Genomic DNA, 19576 nt, shown 5'->3' with positions numbered 1-19576 from the left:
CAGACAGGCACAATGAAAAAGCCTGCTGTACTTTTAAGCTTTTCGACAAAAAAGCCCTTCTAAAAACACAACCACAGACAGATTCACACAAGTGCAGTTCATACGCACAGGGCCATGTCTCTGGGTTGGTTGGCTGGTTGGTTGATTTTGGGGATGGGAACTAACAGAAAGGTCATCAATCCCATCGGGTTGAGGAAGGATTTAGAGGGAAGTCACCTGGGCCCTTTCAAAGGAATCAGCCCCGAATTTGCCTGAAGAGATTTAGGAAAATCACAGAAAACCTAAATCAAGATGGCCAGATTCGGGTTTGTACCTTCATCCTCCCGAATGTGAGCCCAGTGTACTAACCCCCGTGCCACTTCGCTCGGTCTGTCTCTGGGGGCTTGCGCCCAAGAAACCAGAGATAGTGGCTATGTGTGTAGAGCTGTGCTTTGTGTGTGTGTGTGTGTGTGTGTGTGTGTGTGTGTGTGTGTTTTCTATTCAGAAATATGGGTGACAGGCTTTATTTGTTCAAAAGCTTAAATGTGTAGCTGTCACACTTCCTCTATGTGATGAGCAACAACTTGCCCTTTTCATTTTGTCATCATACAACAAGTTTTTAAGTTACAGTTGTAATTACTAGGGTTTTCACAAGATTACTTGAAAAGAAATGAGAACTGGATTTACTATCATGCTAAATAGAAAGATTGATCTAATAAAAACAACTCAGAAACATTCATCTATCTGTGCACTTTGAATGAATTTAAAATTTTACACCATTATTTGAAACTTTTTGGTAAGAAAAAATAAAATCTACAACAAAAATGAAAAACAAATTATTCTACGAGATTGTTATTGTTTGTAAATTGGTGGTATTCAACCATAAGATTACCAGTCTCTTTGCTTTAAAAGGAAACCTCAAGATAATACGCGAAACCATAGAAATGAGAACCGAAACTCTCAGCTGAAATACTAATAAGTATAAAAAAAAAAAAAAAAAAAAAAAAGAAGAAGAAGAAGAGTGAAGTGAGAAATGTAGTTAATACTTACAGAAGCAACAGCTCTCAGCTGTGCAAGTTCCTGATTCAATTGTGAGATCTTATCTCTGTCCTTAACCATAGTTTCTTGAAGAGATGTTCGCCATTCCCTTTCAATTTTTAGATCTCCTTCAACACTCATTGTCTTAACATCCTTCTCCATTAGCTGCTGTCCCAGTTTACGCAGGGATTCTTCAGCACTGTTTTTCTCTTGTTCAGTCCTCTTCATGCTGTCATAAGCCAATAAAGCCATTTTGGAATAGGGGCATGACACAGGATAAATTAGGAACAGGGTTCTCAAAATAAAATAAAAAATTACTCCCAAGTAATAAAAAATGAAATTCAGAAACAAACAGGTGGTGCAGGTAATAAAAGCATACTTTGCAGTGTGATAATGGCAAACCATCAAAACAGATAAACCACAAATCAAACGGGGAATAATAAAAACAGGCATATAACTGCAGAGGAAAAATATTTTCATGCAATATATTGTTCAATAACTTCAAGTCAAAGTTTGTTGTGAATAAATATTTTATTCCTCATTAATTTTACAAGCTTAAGCATATTCTTTCTATTGTAGATAATGATTTTTTTTAAATTTATTAATTTCACACATTATAGTGCAAAAACAAACATGCAAACATCAGTCAGTCAATGTCACTTGACACTGTATACACAAAATGTTACAACTGTCAATTTACTTTGTGGCACCTGTGATGAAGGTTTGCCAACATATCCAACAGAATTTAATCAAGTTGATCTCTAAATTTCTCACTTTTACAATGCAGATCATCTGCACAATTACAGACAAGAAAAAGTTCTGGCTATGATAATTAATGCTTTTTAACACAGCCTTTGTCCCTCCCTGTGTCCATTTTCAGTTAACAAATATTACAACAGAGAAACAAACAACAGACTTAACTATTTAAAGCTTTTAAAATAGATCTTTTGAATACTACAAAATATATTAGTAGCACAAAGTAACTGTTTATTCATGTGTACAGAAATAATGTGCAGAACTAAAATAACTTAAAACTATAAATACCAAAGTAGCACGATATTGGTAAGAACAGATATTAGTTATTTTAAAACTGGCCAGAGCAAATGGAGTATTCAAATAGAATGAATGTGTGTGTGTGTGTGTGTGTGTGTGTGTGTGTGTGTGTCACACAATGGTGATAAAATTTTTCTCGCCTTGATTAATTAATGCATGAATGTCAATCAGTGCAATGACAAGATGTACATAATGAACTTATGACAGCAGAAACAATTTATAAAAGACAAAATCATTTTTGTAAAACAACAGTGTGGAATTTTACTTTTTTCTCTCAAAACCAAAAAGTAAGTTTTAATAAATTAAGGTTGTTCAATTATAGAGTTATTATGCTATTAATGCGAACAGTGCTCCCACACAGGAAAGATGGGAAGCTTTAGAATTGTTGAGAAAAGCATATAAAAGTTATTTCTGCAAGCAGTGGAGTTCAGTCAATTGTTTAAAATTGTGTCACAACAACACAGTTCAAAAATATATTTTTTGCACACATTTATGAAAATAATTTTATTTGTAATCACATACGCATTTGTGGATGCTTTTGCTCAGTGTACAGCCATTAAGAGAGGGCAAGCAGTGTTTTTTATGGGTCATGTTACATAATCCGAGAGTAATGAATCAAGCACACAATAAATGACCTTGGGATGGTAATATAAAAGAAAGTCATTACTTTCAACAGACTCACTTAAATCTGCCTCTGAGAAGAGTTTTAAGGCATGTGCAGTCATAGTAATATATGAGGCTGTTGTTGACATGTGTTAAAATTTTTCCTTTTATATACACAAGCAAAATTACAAGTACAAAGTATGTTCAAGCTTTCCATTGCCTTCTCCTTCTGTTTCATAACAATCATCCATACACTGAATACGAATTCTCATCTAACAGTTGCAGTACATTGTCTTTATGACCTACTAGAACAAACACCAGACATTTCCTTTGTGCATGTTTGTTAATAGTTTTCCAACAGTTATTAATATCCAGGTAATATTACCAGGTTATAAACTGACTTCATATGGTTGGTTTGATGTGACTTTAGTATTTTATTCACATAAATCTAATTCACTTTCAGTATTTAACCAAACCAAATTTTGGATTTTCAAAACTGACAGTTATCATTGTTGGATAACTCGCAGTTCAAATCAATTTCCTTTTAATAATGTTTACATGCAGGTTAAAAATAATGAATCTAAGTAAATACATGCCATCAGCAATGTCAACAGCAACCTTATAGGATGTTTAAAATTCAGAAGTAATGACTATCTTATCATTTGTATGTTTCAACTACTTCTGTGAAAGACAATAACTTGGAGTACAGCATTTAACTTCAAATACAGTTCATCCAATGAATAATACACAACTTTCAATATGCTTCTACAGCATCTTAATGTAGTATCAGTTGATACATCTTATGGGAGGTAAGTTTGTTTAAAATGCTCACATTTGCTATACACCAGTCTCATTAAAAATCTCATTTGATGTATCAATTATTGCCTTGTAACTAATGAGTTATGTATATAAACTATAAATATGATGTATGTATTGTCTGTCACAGAAGTTATTCCACATTCTTTATGCTTTCAGAGCTTACACCAACAAAAAAACCAGTTATACAAAAATTACTATCATCTATCACCACAAAAAAATAGGAACATTTAGAAACAATTTTTTTCTTGGAAGATAAAGACATTGCAATGCTGCTCAATGAAAATTTGGTGGACTGCTTGAGAATCTGACCAGTAAGCTAACACAAACAGTTTTACTCTCTGAATTCTGTAAAAACTGCTCTATGTAATTTCTCTGACTCCAGACCCATTACAGCATATCAGAGCTTGCCACTTACTAAGAACCCACAGCCAGATTAAGACTGAAATAGTACCTACTTTTCCTCCATCGTTTGTATTGTTTCAGACATGGCTACGTTCTTTGCTTCCAACTTGTTCTTTAGTTCAGTTTTGTGTTTAAGTGAGCTTTCACACTCCTGCAATGCAACAACACAGATTGATAGCTCAATAAACAATATTAACAACACAGTGAAATTGCACTGAAGTATAAATAAAACAAGAAATTACAGTGTTCATGTTAAATTTAGACAATATTTTGCTACTGCAAACAGAGTCTATAAAAGTTATTTTTTGGGAGGAGTTGTCTGTTTTTGCTGGTTTCCCCTTGATGAATGTGCCCCCCTTTCAGCATCCTTCAATAAATGGTTGTATTTCTCCAAGTTGTTTAGGATTTGCCCAATCTGGCTTGTCTTAGCCTGAAGACGTGTCACCATCTCACCCTTCTCAGTCAACTCCTGCTCACATTCCTAAAACGTGAATGGATAACAATGTAAAATGACCTGAGTAATAAGATTTTTTGCAAGTATTTCGAAGGAATTGGCCTGTATTAATATAGTTACTGTTACAATTTAGTAAGTAGTCAATATAATCAATTAAAAAGGCCAGCAAACAGGTGATCTAACTTGCTAATAACACTGATTTTGAAAACACAGTAAAATCAAATTTAAGTGTATCATGCCAACAACACTGAATTCTGAAATAATTTTGACAGTTATAGCAAACAAGTTAAAAAAAAATATTTAACATACAAGCTACAACCCAAAAGGAGCGAAAAAATGTGCCTCTACAAACTTCTTTTTTTTTTCTTTTCCAGAAAGCTGTCATTCATATAGGATGTACAGAAATCTACTTCCTTTTCCATTTCATCACAACTGAGATGGAACGCTCAACGCAGTTAATTCACACAGTGTGCAATTTAAAGTGCCTTCATCTGCCAAAAATCTTATCAGCAAGAGTTTCTTTTTTAACATCTACCTCCAACTACATGATGACATAACAACAATCTTGCCTGTTTAAGCATACAGCAAACAAAGTTATAAAATGGGTAGTGTGTGTGTGTGTGTGTGTGTGTGTGTGTGTGTGTGTGTGTGTGTCCATGCAAATAGTGGACAGGGAGGTGCAATCAGGAACATACATCCTTCCATTCACTACGCAAGTTACAAACCATGCAAAGAGTGACTGTATTCTAATCACACCTGACAAGTCATTACTGCTGAGCAGTGAACCGTGAATCCACTGGCCTTTGTCCATAAGGAAACAGTGAAATCACTGAGCAAGAATTTATTGCAGCTACATTCTATTTCAAAAACATTGTTAATATGATGGTGGAAAAGCCTAGTGGGGAGTAAAGGTATCAACTCACCTAATATATGTGCACCTTCTCGTCTATTGCTTGATTGAGGTCGGTGTCTTTTGCCTCTAACCAGTTCGTAAATTCCTTTAAGTATTGAGCCAGCAAAGGCACACAAACACAAAAGAAAACTTTGCTAACTTTTGTACTAAGTGTGTGTGTGTGTGTGTGTGTGTGTGTGTGTGTGTGTGTGTGTGTGTGTGTGTGTCCATGCAAATAGTGGACAGGGAGGTGCAATCAGGAACATACATCCTTCCATTCACTACGCAAGTTACAAACCATGCAAAGAGTGACTGTATTCTAATCACACCTGACAAGTCATTACTGCTGAGCAGTGAACCGTGAATCCACTGGCCTTTGTCCATAAGGAAACAGTGAAATCACTGAGCAAGAATTTATTGCAGCTACATTCTATTTCAAAAACATTGTTAATATGATGGTGGAAAAGCCTAGTGGGGAGTAAAGGTATCAACTCACCTAATATATGTGCACCTTCTCGTCTATTGCTTGATTGAGGTCGGTGTCTTTTGCCTCTAACCAGTTCGTAAATTCCTTTAAGTATTGAGCCAGCAAAGGCACACAAACACAAAAGAAAACTTTGCTAACTTTTGTACTAAGTGTGTGTGTGTGTGTGTGTGTGTGTGTGTGTGTGAGAGAGAGAGAGAGAGAGAGAGAGAGAGAGAGAGAGAGCGGGGGGTGGGGGGGGGGGGGGCGTTAGCTGTGTATATACAAACACACTTCTGCCCTACAAATTTCTTACCCTTTCTATTCAACATATGTAGTCTACAGTCATGATTTGTTAGTTAATTTGTAACTGCTGGAATGGGCTACATCTGCTGAACAAATGCTTTAAGGTTATAACAGTACACTAAGAGTCAAATTTTATTTTCATGCTAATGGAAGAAAAGATATTATTTATTTCTACAACTGGAATTTAAAGGAATTATTATTACTCGTAGTACTCAAAGAATAGTGGATTATATTCTGTACATGGAATCATAAACAAACTGTTAAATGCAATATTTCCATAAAGAACACAAAAAAGATAGAAAGGTACCTCACTGCTTGCGTGTAGAATCATTCTTTTGTTTTGCCTGTGTCTGTGTATATGTATGAGTAGGAGGGAGGAGGGGAGGGGTACACATGCTTTCTTATGAATTATTGTGTAATCAGAATGAGGGTACATGCCCACAATTTCCAAAGCCTGAAAATGTTAATTATTTTTCAATTTATTTACAGGGAATGGAAAATATGACAAGCTGTGGATTGATAGGTAATTCTCAACATTTTGAAAATAACATAAGAAATTGTAAGATGAAATAACACGTAATACAGGCAGATAAAGAAACTGTAAAATATAGTACAGGTAAAACAGGCAGAAAAACAAGAGGGGAATGCAAACATTTTTCCACCATGCAATGGGTAAGTGCATAAACATTAACAGTTGACAGAATAGTAAAAGGCACATCATCTTACCTTCCACTATTGTAACCAGCCTGATAACAAAACAAATTAAACAATTGTACATTTAGTATCTGCACTTGAGAATAATTGCTCCATTTAACTTCTGATAATGTTGTAAATTAGGAGATGCAATGTAAAGCAAATGTCAGTGATACCTGAATAAAGCAACGCAACATCAAGCTATGATACATGACTATCGCCGTCTATAATCTGAGAATATTAACAGGAAGCAGAGGCACATGTGTCTGATAAATGAATGACTGTGGCAGAATACATTGGATTGTTTGGGCGAAGAGACCAAACAGCGAGGTCATCGGTCTCATCGGATTAGAGAAGGATGGCGAAGGAAGTCAGCCGTGCCCTTTCAAAGGAACCATCCCGGCCCGGTATTTACCTGGATTGATTTAGGGAAATCACAGAAAACCTAAAGCAGGATGGCCGGGTGTGGGATTGAACTGTCATCCTCCCGAATTCAAGTCCAGTGTGGTAACCATTCCATCACCTCACTCAGTGTGGCAGAGTGGAATATGTGATAAAAAATCAGATATGAAAAAGTGACAGTAAACACATAAGATATCTATTTTCTTAAATCTTACAATATATCACCTTTCTCCAACGTTTGGAAATTTTATTGCTATTAAATTGAAACTTCCAGCCACAGAAAATGTTCACATAACCCTGACCCAAGGAGGGAACCAGCATAATGAAGATACAATACTCATGGTATTCTCCTGTGTGTCACAACAGCAGCCCAAACCTGGTCAGCAACCTAACAAGATACAGTATGTGCAGGTTCCCAAGACAACTGCTCTGTATTTGGTAATTAATGAGAATGTACTACACAGTTACAGACTAAAACACTTTTTTTTAGTTGTTCCTTGTCTGTCAAAAATTATGTGGCAGTTCTGAATGTCACATCAGCAATAATGACTGTGGTCTCTACTTTTTCTCCCATCCTTCTGAGTCCCCAGTCTTCTGACTGGTTTGATGAGGCTTGCCACGGATTCCTCGCCTGTGTCAATATCTTTTCCTCAGAATAGTACTTGCAACCTACATCCTCAATTATTTGATGGACGTATTTGAATCTCATTCTTCCTCTAGAACTTCTACTCTCTACAGCCCCCTCTAGTACCATGGAAGTTATTCCGTGATGTCCTAACATCCTGTCACTTATTCTTGTCAGTGTTTTCCACACATCCCTTTCCTTGATGATTCTCCAGGGGGCCTCCTCATTCTTTATTTTATCAGTCGACCTAATTTGCAACACTGTTCTGCAACACCACATCTCGAATGCTTCGATTCTCTTCTTTTCTGATTTTTTCCACATCCACTTTGTCCCAATTGGACATTCTCAGAAATTTCTTCCTCAAATTAAGGCCAATATTTGAAACTAGTAGACTCCCCTCAGCCAGGAATAACCATTTGGCACTAATAGTCTGCTTTTTATGTCCTCCTTGCTCCAACTATCATGGGTTACCTTGCTGCCTAGGTGGCAGTATTCCTAACTTGATCTAATTTGTGATCACCAACCCTGATGTCAAGTTTCTCACTGTTCTTATATCTGCTACTTCTCATTACTTTCACCTTTCTTTTGATTTGCTCTCAATATTCTGTGCACGTTAGAATGTTCATTCCATTCAGCAGATCCTGTAATTCTTCTTCACATTCACTGGAGTTATTAAAGTCATCAATGAATCTTATCATAAATATCCTTTCGTCTTGAACCTTTCTTTTTATTTCCATAATTTTCAATGTATAGACTGAACATTAATGGTGAAAGACTACATGCCTGTCTCACACATTTTTTAAATCCAAGTACCTCGTGCTTCGTCTCGCGATCTTATTGTTCCCTTTTGGTTCTTGTAAATACTGTATATTACCTGTCTTCCCCTTTAGCTTACCCCTATTTGTCTCAAACTTTCAAACATCTTGCACCATTTTACATTGTGAAATTTAAAATTTCCATTTTGCATTGTCGACCACTTTTTCCAGGCTGACGAATCCTATGAATGTGTCTTGATTTTTCTTGAGTCTTATCTCCATTATCAACTCCAAAATCAAACTGCCTCTCTGATGCCTTTGCCTTTCCTAAAGCCTGTTCTTCTGTACATTATTCTTGTCAGTAACTTGGATGCATGAGCTGTTAAGTTGATTGTGTGATAATTCTCACACTTGTTCGCTTTTGCAAACTCTGGAATTGTGTGGATGTTGTTTTTCCGAAAGTCAGTTGGTATATCAGCAGATTCATACATTCTACACACCACTGTGAAGAGTCATATTGTTGCCACTTCCCCCAATGATGTTAGAAATTCTGATGGAATTTTATCTATCCCTTCTGCCTTATTTGATCTCAAGTCCACCAAAGCTTTATTAAATTCTGATTCTAATACTGAATCCCTCATCTTTTTTACATCAATTCCTGTTTCTTCTTCTATCACATCAGAGAAATGTTCCTCCACAAAGAGGCCTGCAATTTACTCTTTCCACCTATCTGCTCTCTCATCTGCATGTAACAGTGGAATTCCCATTGCACTCTTACTATTACTACCCTTGCTTTTAATTTCACTGAAGTTTGTTTTGACTTTTCTGTACACTGAGTCAGTCCTCCCAACAAACATTTCTATTTCTTCACAGTTTCTCTGGAGCCAATTCACCTTAGCTTCCTTGCACTTCCTATTTACTTCATTCCTACGAGACACATGTTTCTATACTCCTGAATTTCTCTGAACATATTTGTACTTCCTTCTTTCATCAATCAGCTGAAGTATTTCTTGTTACCCATGGTTTCTTTGCAGTTACCTTCTTTGTACCTATGTATTTCTTTCCAATGTCTGTGATTGGCCTTCTCAGACATGTCCATTCCTCTTTTTTTTCTTTTGACATTTTAGGGCGCATAACTACAATGGTCATTAGCGCCCTGACCAATTTATGAATGTACCGCGAGGCACAAGGTTAAAACAGCAGCTAAAAGGGACAACACTATAAAAGACGTATTAACAGGCATAGGATTAAAAAACTACAGCATAATCAAACGTCCTTACACAGGTGTGTCAAGTTGATAAAACGAAGAACGCAAGCAGCAGCTCCTGGGTCATCCGCTAAAATGGCATCCAGAGTACATGACAGGCCAAGATCAAGACGCAGTGTAGTAAAATCCGGACAGGACATTAAAATGTGGCGGACCGTCAGCAATTGCCCACATGGACAGAATGGCGCCGGCGCTGCCGTCAGCAGATGGCGATGGCTGAACTGGCAGTGTCCAATTCGTAGCCGGGCCTAAACGACCTCCTCCCGCCGAGAAGGACGTGAGGAGGACGTCCAAGCTGCGGGAAGAGGTTTCAAGACCCGAAGCTTGTTGTCACTAAGTGCAGCCCAATCGGCATGCCACAGCGATAAAATGTGCCGACAAATGACCGTGCTACAATCTGATGAAGGGACACAACAAGAAGCCGTCCGAAGCTGGAGGACCGCCGCCTTGGTCGCGGCATCTGCAGCTTCGTTCCCAGGGATACCGACATGGCCAGGAACCCACATAAAGCTAACTGGAGACCCGTCGTCCACCAGCTGCTGAAGAGAGCGTTGGATCCGGTGCATGAAAGGGTGAACTGGATACGGATCATTGAGGCTCTGGATGGCGCTCAGAGAATAGGAGCAGATGACATAAGAAGAATGTCGGTGGCGGCAGACGTAAAGAACTGCCTGGTAGAGGGCAAAGAGCTCAGCTGTGAAGACCGAACAATGGCCATGTAGCCGGTATTTGAAACATTGTGCCCTGACAATAAAAGAACACCCGACCCCGTCATTGGTCTTAGAGCCATCTGTATAAATGAAGGTCGTATTAATGAACTTCGAACGAAGTTCGACAAAACGGGAGTGGTATACCGAACCGGGGGTAACCTCCTTTGGAAGCGAGCGGAGGTCAAGGTGAACGCGAACCTGAGCCTGGAGCCAAGGTGGCATGTGGCTCTCGCCCACTCTAAAGGTTGCAGGGAGTGAATAATCAAGGTGTTGAAGGAGGCGACGAAACCGAACTCCAAGGGGTAGCAGGGCAGAGACATACAACCCGTATTGACGGTCGAGAGAGTCGTCAAAAAAGGAACGATACGATGGGTGATCGGGCATTGACAGTAGTCGACAGGTGTAACGACAAAGCAGTATATCGCGCCGGTAGGTGAGTGGCAATTCACCGGCTTCAGCATGAAGACTCTCGAAGGGACTAGTATAAAACGCTCCGATCGCAAGACGTAAACCCCGATGTTGTATGGAGTTGAGGCGGCGTAAGATGGACAGCCGTGCAGAGGAGTATACAAAGCACCCATAATCCAGCTTGGAGCGGACGATCGACCAATATAGGTGAAGTAGGACGGTTCGATCCGCTCCCCACGACGTGCCACTGAGAACACGGACGACATTTAGAGAACGGGTACAACGGGCAGCCAAATATGATACATGTGGAGACCAACTAAGTTTCCTGTCAAATGTAAGACCTAAAAATTTTGGTGTCTCCATGAATGGGAGAGCAACGGGGCCGAGTCGTAAGGACGGTGGGAGAAACTCTTTGTAGCGCCAGAAGTTAATACAGACTGTTTTCTCGGCAGAAAAACGGAAGCCATTGGCGACACTCCAGGAATAAAGACGGTCAAGAGAACGCTGAAGACAGCGCTCCAAGAAACATCCTACTAATGATTCAATGCTTCTATTGTTTAATAAATTGTTACCCTCACTTCTGTCTTATCTCCTGAATGTGACTGAGTTTGTGGTGATGCTGCCAGACTGAAATTTGCTTCATCAGTAAAAAATATCAGTTTTTGTAATTAACCATAAAAAAACTTCAAGCAATGAGTGCCTGCCAGTAGCTGTTGGGCTTGTTGGTGATTTTAACAGTTATCAGCCAGACTGACTTTTTTATGTGGAAAGTCAGATGTGGATATTTCTTGCGTGCTTGATGTAGAATTACTTTTTGGCGAAGAAAATTAAATGCATTTTTCATCCAAATTTTGTTCCAGAAGCAAGTAAGCACATTTCAACCTTGCACTTTTCAATTAAAACAGCAGCTACAATATTTTACATAAATATTTCCATTACAAAATTGCTAAACAAAACAGCAAATTTGTGTATTGAGCATGTGTAAAAATGTGCACCATAGTTTTAAGTATTTGTGATAGCATAGTCAGCTAGCTTGAAATTGTAAGCTCTTTTGATCCAGACTCCAAATCTGACTGGATACTAGTAATTGTGTCCAACTTATACACATGTCTAAGAACCAAGAATTGCATAATAGCTGTGCACCAACTTCAAGCAGCAATACTCCACATCCAGTGAAACTTGTGTTCACTTTTATATAAAATTTTAAATACAAAATTGTACATACAACTGCCTTATGAAATGTTTACAGTTTTTTTCTGAAACACCCTTGTTATTAGACAATGTAATGATAAATATCATATTTCAGAAAGTATTCTGGATTAATGCAATGTACAGCTGCAGGTTTGGTACCTTGAATGGTAACTGTACTCTCACAAAAATCTTGGATGTAGTACTTATCAATGGCAACTGTTCCCTTTAGAGAAATGATCAAGAACAAAGACACATACATCCTCTAGCAAATTCCTGACACTATGCGACAATAAAACCATGACTAAGCACATTTTGCTGAGTGGACAAGGCTTTCTTTTCTTAACCAAAGAAAGTTTTTGTGCATCTTTTGTTCACTCAATGAATAATCATCAATCATTAGCAACTGGGGGACATGAGAGAAGCCTCCATGAAGGATGTGTCATTAATAACACATTCGGGCATCCCCTAGGCAACAGCTCTAAGCCAGCAGATTCTCTCACACCAGAAGCATAATAGTAGAGAGACATAACATCTCTTATTAAAACCTGCTTTGACGATCATCTCTGTGAACATAGAAGGTCTTTCGTCTTGCAAAAAACAATTGCTGAGTGAGCTTTGTCAATAAACCAAATGTGACGTATTCTGCTTGCAAGAAACACATAAGGACATCCAACACCGACGCCTCAAGGTCCCAGGAATGAAACTTGTAGCAGAAAGACCGCACACGCAATACGGGAGTGCCGTGTTCACCAAACCGGACCTCCAAGTGAGGATGGCGGATCACACTGAGGAGAGAGATATCGAGATTATCACGGTATAATTTGGCGAATACACGGTGACCTCACTGTATAAGACCCCAAATGCAGGCTTCCACTTTGAACCACCAGTAAAAATCGGTAAACAGGAAACGGTTTTCATTATCGGCGATTTCAACAGCCACAGTCACGTATGGGGATATGCACAAGAAGACAAAAACGGTGAAGCCATTCTGGCGTGGGCCAAGTCAAACCACCTGGCACTTATCAACAACAGCAAACTTCCCAGATCTTTCAACAGCGGTAGATGACACCGCAGATACAATCCAGATCTCCTATTCGTCAGCGAAGAAATAGCACAACACTGCTTTAAGTCAATCTGCACCCCCATCCCAAAGACACAACATCGCCCAATAATGTGCCAAATGTTGCCAATAGTTATACCATGAAGAGTAAGTTCAGAAGGAGATATAATTTCAGGAAGGCAGACTGGCCCAAATTCACCAGAATACTAGAAGAGAGAGTCCAGACATACAGCCCAGATCCAGAGAACTATGACAGTTTCGTGGACACCGTCAAATCCTGCTCCTGGGCATCTATTCCAAGGGGATTCAGAACAAGTTACACACCAGACTCACCCAGGAAACAGTAGCCCTACTGGAAGAGTATCAAATGCTCTTCGGAAGAAACCTCTTCAGTGAAGAAACCCTCACCAAAGGAAGAGTTATTACCTCCCGGAAATCATAAATGAGAAGAGAGTAATGGACCAAACTGATGGAGGAAACTAATTTTGGCAGAGATAGTCAAAAGGTCCGGAAACTCCTAAAACACCTAGCCAATGACCCCACCAAACCAAATCTACATGCAAACGTCACAGCAGACCAAATTGCACACCAGCTTCTCACAAATGGGAAACCACAAGATACGACAACCTAAAGACAAAAAAGAGGGGCACAGAACGAAACCCCCCTCAGGAGACCGAAGAACTATCCAAGCCCTTTACCTTGGAGCTGGAGAAGGTGATCACTAAGTGCAAAATGCGGAGAGCAGCCGGCCTTGATGATATATGTGTCGAGCAAATAAAGCATTTTGGACCTGTAATAAGGAAATGGCTAGTCGATATAATGAACAACTGCATAACATCCTGCAAAATTCCAAAAATCTGGAGAAAATCGCGAGTCATTGCCATCCTAAAACCAGGCAAAGAACGTGACAATCCCAAAAACTACAGGCCAATCCTCTGCTATGCCATATGTACAAGGTTTTGGAAAGGATGATACACCACAGAATCATGGACACCATCGAGCCCCTCCTGATCCCACAACAAGCAGGCTTCAGACAGGGCAAATGCTGCACATCACAGGTGCTAAAATTAACGCAACACATACAGGATGGGTTTGAGAACAAGAAGATCACTGGGGACTGTCTTCCTAGACCTATCAGCAGCCTATGACACAGTCTACCACTGGCTGCTCCTGGGGAAAATATACGCAATGAGTAGGGACTACAGACTAACCTTACTGCCTGGAAACCTACTCCAGAATCGAAGATTCTTTGTGGATTTTCAGGGACAGAGAAGCTGGTGGAGGATACAGAAAAATGTCCTCCCCCAAGGAAGCGTACTGGCCCCAACACTTTTTATTATATATACTAATGACCAGCCCCTCCCCCAAGGCACCAAAAGCTTCATATATGCAGATGATTGCGTCGTTACTGCTTCAGCAGACAGCTTTGGAACTGTTGAACAGAATCTGTCAGAAGCCCTCGAACAGCTTGCCACCTACTATAAGGGGAACCATCTCAAACCCAACCCAGGGAAAACCCAAACCTGCGCCTTCCACCTAAAGAACAGACAATCTGCAAGAAGACCAACTTAAATGAGGAGTAGTGCCCGCAGAACATTGCGAAACACCAAAATACTTAGGTGTCACCTTGGATAGAGCACTCACCTATAAAAAGCACTGCATGAACACTAAACACAAAGTAGTCGCGAGAAACAACATTGTACACGAACTAAAGGGCACTACATGGGGGGCACAGCTTGGAATAGTGAGAACCACAGCTCTTGCTTTGTGGCATTAAACAGCTGAGTATGCATGCCCAGTGTGGTACAATTCTACCCACGCAAAGCAAGTGGACATACCACTTAATGAATCCTGCCGCATCATCACAGGCTGTCTGAGACCAACTCCGACTGATAAATTTTACTGCCTGGCAGGCGTTGCCCCACCAGATATTAGAAGGAAAGTAGCAGCCAGGAAGGAAAAGATAAAGGCGTTGACTTCACCTGCCCACCCACTGTGCAAACACCAGCCTGCCTGCTGTCGACTAAAATCCAGGAAAATCTTCCTGTAGACATCAGAAAACATTGTCAGGACACCACAGCAAATGAGGCTGGCAATGTGGCGAGAAGAAAACGCACACCTTGGGGAATGGTTAGTCCCAAACGAAGAACTCCCTCCCGGCCATATGGAAGGCTGGACGACATGGAAATCTCTTAATAAGCTGTGCTCTGGTGTCACACGATCCAAAGAGAATATGCGCTAATGAGCCTCTCAAATGAACCGGCACTGTGTGACTGTGGACACACTCAAACCACCACCCACCTCACGCAGAGTTTGCTGTGCCCAAGCACCTGCACCATGAAGGATTTGATGAATGCCACCCCGGAAGCGCTGGACGTGGCCAGGTTCTGGTCCAAGACTTCATAAAATAAAAAACTACTTGACCCTGCTTATTTATCTGTATACTTTTATACTCTTTTTGTATTTGTTATATACTTGATATGTATGTGTTAATCATTCTGATTTTATGTACGATGCTTCTGACACGATTAATTTAGCAACTGGCCATGAACAAGGACAGTGGCACCCTGAGACGCACTGCTACAAACAACCTACGTCCCTTTCATTTGATATCACAATCTATAGGGCTCTTGCTCACAAAATACAAACCTTCGCCAGTTATGTTGTAGTTCTGGTCTGGAGATTGTCATTTTCTGCAGTTGCAAAAATCAATCATATCTAATGAACACTTCCTGTTTCTCTTGTTTCTTTTGTTGTCTGGATTTTTGAGATGAATTACTGTGCATTTGCACTTTCTCAAATAGTAAATGTGTAAAATGCAGAAAAGGTAATTTTACAATAATAAAGGAACTATTGGGCAGTTTATGGAAACAACATACATTTCTTTTGTTGTAACATATGTTTATAATTCTGCAAATTAAATTATTTTCAGGAACATTCTGTTGCAAGATTCTGTCAAGTCTTAATTTACTTATATCACAATATCACTTTTTCAAATAACATTTCTGGAACTCAAAAACTTCACTTCCTTTGAGATGTAAGTTTTCAACAAACTTGTGATTCAAAACACATGCAAACTGAATATTTAAAATACAAAGTAAAACATTATTTGACAGTATCAACACAAAGGAGATGCATAATGTTGAAACTTAAAGGCATGCATCTAAGAGCAACATACCAAATGATTGCAACCACTACACATTTCTAATAATTTGAAGAAAGTAATTTTGAGTAGTAAATGCAGCTGTAACGCAGCTAAGCAAAAATAATAATTCAATTATCCAGCTGACATTAAATAAGCAACATATAACAAAACTAATAAATAATTTTAATTTATTCAACTATGGGTTCTTTGTGAGATATTCTCTTTTGTATACTGACTAAACAAACAATTTTTTGCTTTGTTTCACAAAACTTTATTGTTTTTGTATGACCTAGTTTTCAGATTGTAAGCCCTCCTTGCAATACACAGCTGACTCCAAAGGTGGTTACCAAGAAAAGATAAACACATGTCAATTTCTTAGTCTGTTACTTCCAAACTGTTAAACTATAAAAATTATCTCTGTTGACTATTTTGGCACTTTGTCATCTGTACTGTATACTTCATGATATTCATCAGTCCATGCATTACAGTGCACAATACCAATTGTTTCGAAAAGCCACGTATTAAAAAGCAATTTTTCAGGAGGGGGCATATCTTGGTTTTTATTGATCACATAGATAAGGGGTCACATGTTTTGGATAGCCCCTGGCTTAGTGTCCACTTATATGCCTATCAGAAGATTGGGCATACTGTAGCTATTCTGCAGTACAGGGTCAAAATTTAAATGTTACACACTTCCTCCAGCCCATGCAACTTGAGAAAATTGGTTGGTTCTTTTGCATTAAGTGTGCTCTCAGATGACCCTCAGGTAGTTTAGAGTCTACACATGTGTGACATTGCCAGTTCACTATATGGTCGGTATGGACACTTTAGGAGCCAACGGAGGCTCAATGAAAGCCAGGAAACAGAACACTGTGAGAGGGAAACTAATACCCTGTGTGAGGCAATCTATGGGAAGAAGAGAGTCTAAACACACACAAAGATTAGCATGTGAAGAACTAAGCACACAGCTGATGCTGACAGCTAACAGCTACGCACTCAGTGCAACACACAGGCTGAACAGGATGATACACTAGATTAGGCCCCGGTGATCAAACTCTGCGTAAGCACTTGGCCAGTCAGCAGGTAAAAACTTTTGCCAGCCCTGCACATACTATGTCATGCGTGCACCCTTCATGGCAGGTTTCCACATCCCCCTTGTGCTAACCACACCGGCTCATCTGCCCTATTATGATGTGCACTGGTGGGGATATGAAAGGTGCCTTACAGAAGGTCCATTTGTTCAAGGGCAGTTCCTGAAGAAACCATGATATACCACAATTTTTGGTAACAAAAAGAACAAATCGTGAGGATGGCCCACAAATTGTGAGGATGGCCACTTATATAATTTCTTTTCTTGCTAGATTGTCAAATTTTTCACCAAATGTTCTTAAGATGATGATCTATGAGACCTTGATATCATCATCCATTGCCAAGACCACCGAGTTACCATATTCATGCATCTAAAATATGCACTTAATATCTCATCTGACATGTAAATTTAGTTTTAACTGAGTTAGTGAACATATGACAAGGGATCTGTGGTCATTGCAAGGATTCAAAGGTCACAAAATATGTTGTTAATCACTATTTTTTCACAATAAATCTTTATGTCACACTGTTTCTGTATAATGGGCACTTCACAACACCTGTAGTTCTCATGTCTTGAAAATTACTTGATGGCACCACTAGATGGTGTAAGCACTTAACAAAATTATTTTGTCATAGGTCATTCTTTGTACATTCAAACCAAACACCACATTTTATGGCATACTGAGGTATAGCTGTAAAATAGTGTAAAGTGGACTTGCATTGGATTGGAGATTACTTTGTGTTAACCTTATATTATGCATACTAATTTGTTGTTAACATGGTTAAAGTGGTAAATGTGTCAAAGTATATAAGTAAAATGTCAAAACTTTACTGACCTACAGGATTAATTTTATATAAGCAGCACACCTTGATGTAACAGAGAAAATAAGGGAAGTACCTGAAAAACACTCCTGTTGACAAATTAGGAGAATACAATCCTCTTTAAAAGAACCTGACAGAAAAGTGGGGAACCAGCTGCTTCAATCCTCATTCAACATTGCTCACCAAAAATTTTGGCATGCAAACATATTTGTGCATTTTTGTGATGAAAGAGTAGCAGAGAGACAGTGGTGGCACAAGAGAGATGAGACAGTAGCACTGGGAGAGAAAGAGAGGGGAGACTGATGGTGGAAGATGGGAAGTGGCAGTGAAAGACAAATGAATGCAATAGCACTGGAAGCCAAAGAGAGAGGAAGTGCTGATGATCAGTGACAGAGAGTGGCAGTAAAGCAGAGGCAGAGAGAGAGAGAGAGAGAGAGAGAGAGAGAGAGAGAGAGAGAGAGATAACAGTGGTGGGAACAAAAGGGAAAGGAGACAGTGTAAATGTAAAAGAGAAATGAGTGGAGGGCATACGCAGGCTTGAGGCATCAGATGCCACCCTCATGGCAAACTTTAACATGAAATCTTTACCCACTTTCTCCCCCTCCCTCATACCTACAGGTTACAGTTTCCTGGGCTAAGGGTCAAAACCCTGAGCAAACTAGCCGACAGGATGTGTGGAGAACAGGCAATGTGATTGATGAGAAAGACAGTATACTACAAGCGAAAGAGAGAATGGCAATGGGAGAAAGAAAAATGAGAGAAACACAATGGCAGTATGATAGAGAGAGAGAGAGAGAGAGAGAGAGAGAGCGAGAGAGAGAGAGAGAGAGAGAGAGAGAGAGAGAGAGAGAGAGAGAGAGAAAGTGGCAGAGGAGACAGTGGTAAGGGAGAGCAAGAGAAAGGATTGAAAGCTTTGTTGGTGGGAAAAGAGATAGGAAACAGTGACAATGGGAGAAAAAGGAGACAGTGGGAGAGAGAGATATATATATAAACAATGACAGTGAGAAGGAGATACTGAGTATGAAGGCTTTACTACAAAGAGACTCAATTAATGGAGTAGTGAATGAAGTACAGTTGACAAAGAAAGAAAGAATACAACATTTATATGCACTTATCTCTGCTCGGTTGCCATCTTTGGAATCAGATGCGTATTGGAAAAAGGCTCACAACCCGAAACATAGGGCATGCAATTAAAAAAACAACAAGCTTTATTGAACAAAGCAAAAAAGTGTCTTGTTTAGTTAACACAAAATAAAAAGTTAGTGCTGGAACAAAATAATAATAACAATAATAATAATAATATACAACTATGACTAAAGTCATGAATCTCACAGAAAAAAAAGGAAAGTGCTTCTTTCAAAGAAACATTTCCCGAATTTCTTATAGCATTAATGAGCATC

The 19576-nt window shown here is 39.2% G+C and overlaps 1 protein-coding gene across 3 annotated transcripts in view; it reads right to left on the bottom strand.

Moving 5' to 3' along the window:
• LOC126365775 (RUN and FYVE domain-containing protein 2) overlaps window positions 1–19576 on the bottom strand; it is a 166847-nt gene that overhangs the window by 47020 nt on the left and 100251 nt on the right. For all 3 annotated transcript variants that reach the window (XM_050008299.1, XM_050008301.1, XM_050008300.1), the window contains 2 exons: window positions 3948–4045; window positions 1030–1246 (listed from right to left, as the gene is read on the bottom strand). In XM_050008299.1, coding sequence (XP_049864256.1) covers window positions 1030–1246; window positions 3948–4045 — 315 coding nt within the window. The remainder of the gene's footprint in view (window positions 1–1029; window positions 1247–3947; window positions 4046–19576) is intronic.

The sequence above is a fragment of the Schistocerca gregaria genome, chromosome 4, assembly GCF_023897955.1.
Source record: "Schistocerca gregaria isolate iqSchGreg1 chromosome 4, iqSchGreg1.2, whole genome shotgun sequence".
Lineage (NCBI taxonomy): Eukaryota > Metazoa > Arthropoda > Insecta > Orthoptera > Acrididae > Schistocerca > Schistocerca gregaria.
This window is presented reverse-complemented; position numbering and strand designations above follow the sequence as displayed.